The sequence below is a fragment of the Triticum dicoccoides genome, chromosome 5B (assembly GCF_002162155.2).
Source record: "Triticum dicoccoides isolate Atlit2015 ecotype Zavitan chromosome 5B, WEW_v2.0, whole genome shotgun sequence".
In the NCBI taxonomy this organism is placed as follows: domain Eukaryota; kingdom Viridiplantae; phylum Streptophyta; class Magnoliopsida; order Poales; family Poaceae; genus Triticum; species Triticum dicoccoides.
The window spans coordinates 649,130,106-649,138,668 of record NC_041389.1 but is presented as its reverse complement, the minus strand read 5'-3'; the positions used below and the strand labels follow the sequence as shown (position 1 = coordinate 649,138,668).

Below are 8,563 nucleotides of genomic sequence, written 5' to 3'. Positions count from 1 at the left end.
CACATCAGCCCACTAAGGGGTTGAGCGCCCCTCCCACCCCATCTCACGTAACCAGGAGATGTGGGGGCGCCACCCCTAGGGCAGCCGCCCCTCCCGGCTTGGGGGGGGGGCAAGTTTCCTAGGGGGTGGGGGCGCCAAAACCCATCTAGGGTTTACCCTATGGCCGCCGCCCCTCCCCTAGGGAACCCTAGGGCACCTCCCCCTCCTCCCTTCCCCCTATATATAGTGAGGGAGAGAGAGGGCAGCCGCACCCTTCCCCTGGCGCAACCCTCTCCCTCCTCCAACACCTCCTCCTCCTCCGTAGTGCTTGGCGAAGCCCTGCCGGAGAACCACGAGCTCCATCACCACCATGTCGTCGTGTTGTCGAAGTTCTACCTCAACTTCTCCTCTCCCCTTGCTGGATCAAGAAGGAGGAGACGTCCCCGGGCTGTACGTGTGTTGAACGCGGAGGCACCATTGTTCGGTGCTTAGATCGGAATCAACCGCGATCTAAATCGCTACGAGTATGACTCCTTCATCCGCGTTCTTGTAACGCTTCTGCTTAGCGATCTTCAAAGGTATGAAGATGCTCATCCTCTCCCTCTCTTGTTGCTAGAATCTCCATAGATTGATCTTGGTGTTGCGTAGAAAATTTTAAATTTCTGCTACGTTCCCCAACATGGCAGCCCGTGCATTTCTGCCCTACCGGACCGGCCATCCCAGCAAGATGCTTCCTGATCAAGGAGGTGCCACCACCGCCGCATAGGCAGCCTCCGCGTCCGCGTCCACCTCTACCTCCACTGCATCCTCATCTGTCGTCGCCTATCCGGCTAGTGATCAACAAAACTAGAACATATTTGGCTAGTGATCAACAAAACAAAGGAAAATCCGACTAGTGATCAACAAAAGTAAAGCAAATCTGACTAGTGATCAACAAAATTAAAGCAAATACGGTTGTGATCAACTTACCTGCTCGGTGATTTGTGCACCGCTAGGCCACCGTGTAATGAGATGCTTCAAGTGCCCGCAATACTTGGAGACGACTTCTTGGATGGTGTACAATTGATGGTTGAGGGACTTGCGCTCATGGTTGCGGATCAACGCGTCAGAGTAGGGCGCGAAATGCTTGTGCTCATGGAACCATATATGAATGTTCCTCCAAAAGGTTGTGCCCTTTTGCTCCATTCCATGGACAGGATCGAGGCTAGTGGCCAACCATGCCTCACACAGCAACTCGCCCCCCTGCGTGTTGAAGCTTTCTCTTCTACCCTCCTTCGGATCACCGGCTGTATCATCCGGATCATCGTTGTCGCCGTCCTCCTCCCCCCCTCCTCCCCTTTGGATGATGTTCTTCGGTGGCCCAATGTTGTTTGTTGTTGTATGCCACCGCCGGTCTAGGTGTAGGACTGCCGCGTGGTCGTTTGGGTGCAGGGCTCCTGCTGGTGGTAGTTGCCGGATGGGTGGGATCCGAGTCTTTCACCTGCCCGTCCTCATAGCCCCCTCCCCCTCCCTCGCCTCCTTGTGGATGATATCGAGCATCTCCCTGTCAGCGTCATACGCAGCATCGTACGCCAGCTCCCCCTCTCTCGACATTGCAGCAAACAACGTGTGGGCACCCATCTGCTCTCCGCCAGCCGTCCTCACCCTGACGAGTGACGGTGAAGAAAACTCAGAGAAGAGCGGCGCCACGTTAACATCAACGATGTAAGGAACCACACCGGCAGGGTTTGCGAGCTGGTTGGCGGCGTAGTAGTACGGAGGCTTATAAGGCTTCGGCTACGGCACCATCTGTACTATGGGCGCGCCCGTCTGGCGGCGTCCTCCATGACCTCGCCGACCGCCCCATCCGCCACGCCCATCGCCACCCCAGGCCCACCGGCGACCAGACGGTTCCTCATCTTCTCCTCCTTTGCGGCCTTCGCTTTGACACTGCGATTTTGCCGCATCTTCGAGCTGATCTTCCGGGCGAGCATGATGCTCGGATCCTCCGGCACCTCCGCCTCCTCCATCTCCGATAGGTTCTCCGACGGTTTCATGTGTCAGCGGCGGGGGGAGGAGAGGGTGGGAGAAAAGAGCGGGAATTGGGTGGAGATCGACGGGGAGTGCAAGAAGAGAGTGAGGAATTTTGGCGCAGAAACAATGCGGGAGGCTACAAAAGCACAGGCTCAGCTTTCCTTTTGTGTGAGCCAGGGGCAGAGAGCGACGTCTCACGTGCCTGGACTCCCGCAAACCTTCTCCACTTTTGTCTCCGGTTTGCGGGAGAAATCACGTCCGAACCGCTTCGTGGACCGATGCAAACCGGCATTGGATGAATTCCGCGGTACAGACGGTTAAAGAAGGTTTACGTATCGACGTTGAAAATGCCCTTACAAAGCAGTCCGTAAGTGCAGACTTGGCCTCCTTTGGTTCATAGGATAGGAAAATCATAAAAAGTGAGATGACATGCATCTCAATTTCTATAGAGAAAGATATGTCATTTGATACATAGGATAAGAATTTTTTCATTGAGTCTTAGCTAATATTTTTTTTTCTCCACAATATGAAGGATTGATTCATATCCTACATAAGAATAGGAATACATTCCTACAAAACCAAAGGCTTCAAAGGAAATTTTTCTTTGCAAATCCTATTTTATAGAAACCCTATGAAATTCTTACAAACCAAACGAGGCGTAAGTCCAGAAAACCTAGGCAATTCCTATCTGCCGCATTCTGCGGTAGAAGGACGGGGTCTCGCACAGGCAGACCTCAGCCTGGGCCGGCCCACATACGTGCCGCTTGTTGCTGTCACGCGATAAAAAGAAAAGCGAGAGAAGAATGAATCGACCCACAAGACCTCGCACATAGAGGCGTCCTAACCACGAGCGGTTAGCCACTACACCAGACATCAACTACATGAAACAAAGGCGCAACAGACTATAAGAACACACAGCACGCGTTGAGCTTTGGAAAGAAATTCAAAACATTTTCTGAAAATTGCGAACAGTTTTTGAAATGCAGTAGTTTTTTTTATATTCCAAACTCTTTTTTGAAAAGTGAACCGTTTTGTAATAACGATTATAAAAAGCAGGTACAAAAAATGCGAACATTTTTAGAAATTCCTGAATATTTTCTGAGATCATGAACATTTTTTATATTGGAACAAAAAATGGATCCAGATTTTTTTTAATTCACAACAAAAATTTAATGAACAGTTTTTTAAATGCCAACAAAATACGTATTAGTATGCTTATATTGAAATCGCGTACAAAAATTTAAAGCATGGGAACATTTTTCGACATTGCAAACAAAATACGTATTAGTATGCTTATTTGGAAATGTACATTTTTATGAAAATTGAGCAAATTGTGAAAACAAAAACATTTTTAAAAAAAATCTGATTATTCTATGAAACACGTACATTGTTTTTGAAGTTATGAACAAAATGATGAAACCACGTATATTTTCTTAAGTATGTTCATTTTTATGAAAATTTGTGAACAAATTGAGAAAATGACAACATTGTTTCTGAAAATTTTGAAACTATATTGGAAACAAAAACATTTGTTGAAATTCTTGAACATATTGAAAGACGAACATTTTTTGAAATTGTGAACAAAATTTTGAAAACAAGAACATTTTTTAAATACAAACATTTTTTGAAAACTATGAACAAAATTTAAAAACAAGAACATTTTTTTGAAATTCCAAACAATATATGAAATTTTCGAACAAAATAAACAGGAGAATGAATTTTTTTAAAGGAAAGTAAAAATCAAAATAAAACTTGGAAAAAGAAAATGAATTTAAAATAAATAATAAAAACAAAAAAAAGGAAATGGTAGAAACAGGAAAAAGTAAAAAGAAAACCAAAAAGAAAGTTAACAAGAAGAAAAGAAAAAACGGTTCAGGAACCTTCTAGAAGGTTCCCAAACCCGGAAAAAAATAACCATCCAGAAACCTCGGAACCGAACCCAGTATTTCGTCCTGGAGAGAAAACGATATAACCAGTTGGGCTGGTGACCATTTGTGATTACTTCACAACACCAACTATTAAGAACCGAACTCCAGCGCAGATTCGAAGAATTTCTGAAATTACAAAAGTAATTTTTTCAAAGCAGCTAAGATCATAAATGCTAAAAAACATTTTTCTGAAAATCGTGAACAGTTTTCTGAAATGGGAACATATTTTGTAATTCCAAAAGAAAATTTGGAAAAGCGAACATTTTTTTAGGGGAACGTCAAGCGAACATTATTCTGAAACTCGTAAAAACATGGAAACATCAACATTTAAAAGAATTTATATAAATTTTTTGAAAATGGGAACAATTTTTAAGTTCCAAATAATTTTTCAAAACGGGAACATGTTTTGAACCACCCGAACATTTTTTGAAATTTGTGAACAAAAACTTGAAACTGAACTATATCAAAACTCAAAAACAAAACTGTGCACTTTTTGAATTTTGCAAAAAATTTATTTAAAACGGGAACATGTTTTGAACCGCCTGAACACTTTTTGAAATTTGTGAACAAAAGTATTGAATACAGGAAAAAATTGGAACTCTGAAAAAAATTCAAAAGCACGAACATTTTTTGGATCTACGAACAGAATTTGAATACTGGAACATTTTTTGAAATTCGGAACAAAATTTAAAAATCCAAACATTTTTTAAACTCCCAAACAAAATTTCAAAACGCGAACAATTTTTTGAAAAGTGAACGTTTTTTGAATATGTGATTTTTCTTGAGATCGGAAACATTTTTTGAAACAACCGACCAAAAATTGAAAACACAAACAATTTTCTGAAACTCCAGAAAAAAATTGAAAACACGAACAAATTTTTGAAAATTGATCATTTTTTGAAAATATGAACATTTTTTAAAAAAGAGAACATTTTTTAAAAAGGAAAAGGAAAAAGGAAAAATTAAAAAGAAAAAGAAACAATACTTCAAACATTTTTGTCGAATATTTTTTACATGCAAACAAAATTTTAATAGTTTGAACATTTTAAAATTATGAAAAATGAAAAAGCAAAGACAAGGAAAATAAAGAAAAGAAACAGAAATATAAAAGATGAAAATGAAAACTTGAAAAGGTAGGAAAGGAAAAGATAGAGAAGAAAAAGTAAACAGAAAAAGGGGAACGAAAAACGAAAAAGAAACAGAAAAAAAGTGTTAGGAAGCTCCTAGAAGGTTCCCAAAACCGGAAAAAACCGGCTGGGAACAAGCGAGAACGTTCCTGAAACCGGAATCGTAGAACCACTTTACGGGCCGGCCCACGCGCGAACCCTCGATCGATCTCCCTGTGCGTCCGCTCGACAACTTGCCGCAGCGAGCGGCAAATAGGATATTCCGAAAACCTAGGCCCAGCAACTCTGAGGTCTCTTGTCGCCTTCCTCATTCCACAACACACACAAACACAAAAAGTCGAAAGAGAAAGTCGGGCGGCCGCCGCCGCCGCCGTCGCCATCTCCGGTTGCGCCTTAAGGTTCGATCCACTCCCCCGTATCCTGTTCCTCACTTCCCCTCTCCTCTGCTTCCCGCTGGGGATTAATGCGCTTTTCTTTCCCACCATCAGATTAGCACGCGGCGGCGCCGTCACGTCGATTCTTTCTTCTACGGCCAGCAATCCTCCTCCCTGTAACCAGATGGGGGCATGTAAGACGGCGTCTACGTGTTCCCCGGACGAGGCTCAAGGAATGCATGCGTTCCATGTCTTGGGCTACAGCAAGCACAGGGGCATGGGCAAAGACCCCGATAGCTTCATAAGATCCAGGATTTTCACTGTCGGCGGCCACGACTGGGCCATCCGCCTCTACCCTGACGGATACGATAAAGCATGCCCAGATTACATCTCAGTTTATCTCGAGCTTATGAGTAACAGCACTAAAGTCCGAGCGTCCTGCGACCTGAGGCTAGTCGACCAGTGCACCGGGTCATCATCTTCAGTGCATAAAACGGGACCCAGGATTTTCAGTTCTAGTGATACTACTAAGTTTGCCCCACCACATACTTCTTTCAAAAAGCGAAGCGAGATCGAGGGATCAGCATACCTTAGGGATGATCGCCTCACGATAGAATGCATCGTCACTGTTATAAAAAAGCCACATGTTGTCGATACCAAACCATTCCCCAAGATCGACATGCCGCCATCTGACATGACTGCGGATGTTGGCAGGCTGCTGGAAGAAAAGGAGGGATTTGATGTCAGTTTCATTGTTGGGGAAGAGACCATTGAAGCGCATAGGTTCGTTCTCGCTATGCGGTCACCTGTTCTAAAAGCAGAGCTCTACGGGCCGATGAGGGAGGCGAGGCCGGGGCAGTCCATAACCATCAAGGACATGCAACCTGTCGTTTTCAAGGCCCTGCTTCATTTCATCTATACTGACTCTTTGCCGGGAGACATGGATCTTGAGGGAGGTAAGGATACTGACATGGTCCGGCTTTTGCTAGTGGCTGCAGATAGATATGCCATGGAGAGGCTCAAGCTGGTTTGCCAAAGCATCCTTTGTCACGATTTGAACGCGGACACCGTGGCAACCACATTGGCTTTAGCTGACCAACATAACTGCCACAAGCTTAAGGATGCTTGCCTTGAATTTATGAAAATGTCAGATGACATGGATGTTGTGGTTGCAACCCAAGGCTTCAAGGATGTCAAGGCGACTTGCCCATCTCTCATTGTGGACGCATTGGAGAAGAGAAGAAAGTTTCGTAAAGCATGAACAGCTACAAAGGTAGAATTGCCAAATCATATAAACTGCTTGTGAGTATTTGATAAATTTCTCGTACACTTGCTGTAGGGATGGTAAGCTCAATGTCTGATGGATCTAAGAATAGTTAGGTTAGTTCTCAAGCGATATGGATGATGTGAAAGTTCTCGTAGATCAACCCAGATTTGTATTAATTATGCTGCTGTTTTATCTAGAGCGCTTCCCTGCAATCGTCTAACACTTGGTCTTAATCTTCTGGCAAAATTTCCTTTCTTGTGTGTGCAACTTTTGTTGCGCATTTGTCATCCATATGGTCTACATTAGCGAGCAATGCTACGATGACCTCATCTATGAGAACATAACAAGATTAAAACGGCATAACTGGGTTAAATTTCAATGATATAGCATTGTAAGTTGCACATTTTGATTTTCTGAAGCATGACAGAATGATCTTGTGCTAAATTGTAAGAGTGGTCAAACAGGGCCCTGATTAGGATTACAACATTGAGCTCTTAAAGGAATAGCTAGCAGCTCTAGGAAGAGCTGGCTTCGCTAGCAGCTCTTAAAGTTAACCGCACTGAAGAGCATTTGTATCTGCCATTTTCTTTGCTTCTAATATCACTGGTCTGAGCCTGCAGTCCATGTTCTTGTTCCTTCCTTGTTCGGCATTTAGGCTGTTGACAAGTTTGAGGGTTTCTGTAAAATTTCTCCCATGGTATATCAGCAAAACATGATAATTATGTGCAGGCAGCAAATAGCATAGAGGCATCTGTGTGGGAGGGAGACACAAACAGAACCAGTGTGTTGGAAGGGTTAAATGTTAGCTTGACTATTGAGAGTTTTGATGGAAATGTGAAAACCTAACCCTGACCTCCATTGTGTTGTGAAAGAAGCATCACAGCAGCAAAAAGTCGAAGGAGCTCGTTGCTGTGATGAGGGTCATTTTGGTTGATGGGAGGATCCTAATATCCTTAGTTTGTTAACTTCTCAGGTCTTGCCAATGTAATCATTGGCAAGGTAAATAACTGAGTCTATAGGTGTTTCTTTACCTTTCAATCTCTGGTTATTTCTTGCCTTCCATATCTACCAAAGTAGGAATAACACAAAATGTGTGCCCTGAGAGAAAGTGAGCCTCTTTAAAATGAGATGAAGAGTGTGATTTGCAGAAGTGCTGTTGGTATCGGAGTTCCTTGGTTTTAAGCCCCAAATGAAATTTGAACCGGATTGCTTTAGCATAACGGTTCGAATTCTGGTTGAATGCATTTGTTTTTCGAGGTTGGCAGTACGAGTACAATATCAATTGTTGTTGCTGGTCAATGCATGTCTAAGATTGTGGTCTGGAGCTTGTGTTGGTTTATCATCTTGTAGGCACTTTGGGCAATCCAGTTTGTAAACACAGCGAGAGGTTTTGGGTTTGCACATCTCAACGATGGCGTTGTAGTAGCTGTGTAGCCCTGATTGGTTTGGTCAGTCCACCAGCTAGCTGATCCTGGGATGACACAAATTGGATGTCCAGCGCCTTCCGTGCTACCGGCTTGTGAACGAAATGGAAATCGATCTCAATGTGTTTTGTGCGTGCGTGGAAAACACAGAGTTGGTCAAGATGTAGGTAGCCCAGATGTTGTCGCACCATAACATAGGTGGTCGTGGTCTCCATTGATGTATGCTGTATGCTCTCCAGAGCTGGGGCGAGCAGGGGACTAGAGGGCTGCATTCTGAAGGCGCATACGGGATGATCTTGCCTCCTGCGTGGGGATAACTTTCTGTAATTGGTTAGATTTGCCTAGTTAGCCGATAGCTCTGGATATGTCTTGTTGGACCATCTGTTTTATAGCATGCTGCTAATTCTGGCCTGCTATCTTAGGCAGGCTCGAGAGCTTACTATCTCGGATG

At 43.9% G+C, this 8,563-nt stretch overlaps 1 protein-coding gene across 1 annotated transcript; it reads left to right on the top strand.

Annotated features, from left to right (window-relative positions):
- Positions 1 to 5,551: 5,551 nt before the first annotated feature.
- On the top strand, positions 5,552 to 6,821 carry LOC119306500 (BTB/POZ and MATH domain-containing protein 1-like). The gene has a single exon (XM_037582699.1). It carries the CDS (start codon positions 5,606 to 5,608, stop codon positions 6,680 to 6,682), a length of 1,077 nt encoding a protein of 358 aa, XP_037438596.1. The 5' UTR covers positions 5,552 to 5,605; the 3' UTR covers positions 6,683 to 6,821.
- Positions 6,822 to 8,563: the final 1,742 nt, after the last annotated feature.

Coding starts and splice junctions, on each gene's coding strand:
- LOC119306500 (XM_037582699.1), top strand. CDS start 5,606: ATGGGGGCATGTAAGACGGCGTCTACGTGTTCCCCGGACGAGGCTCAA.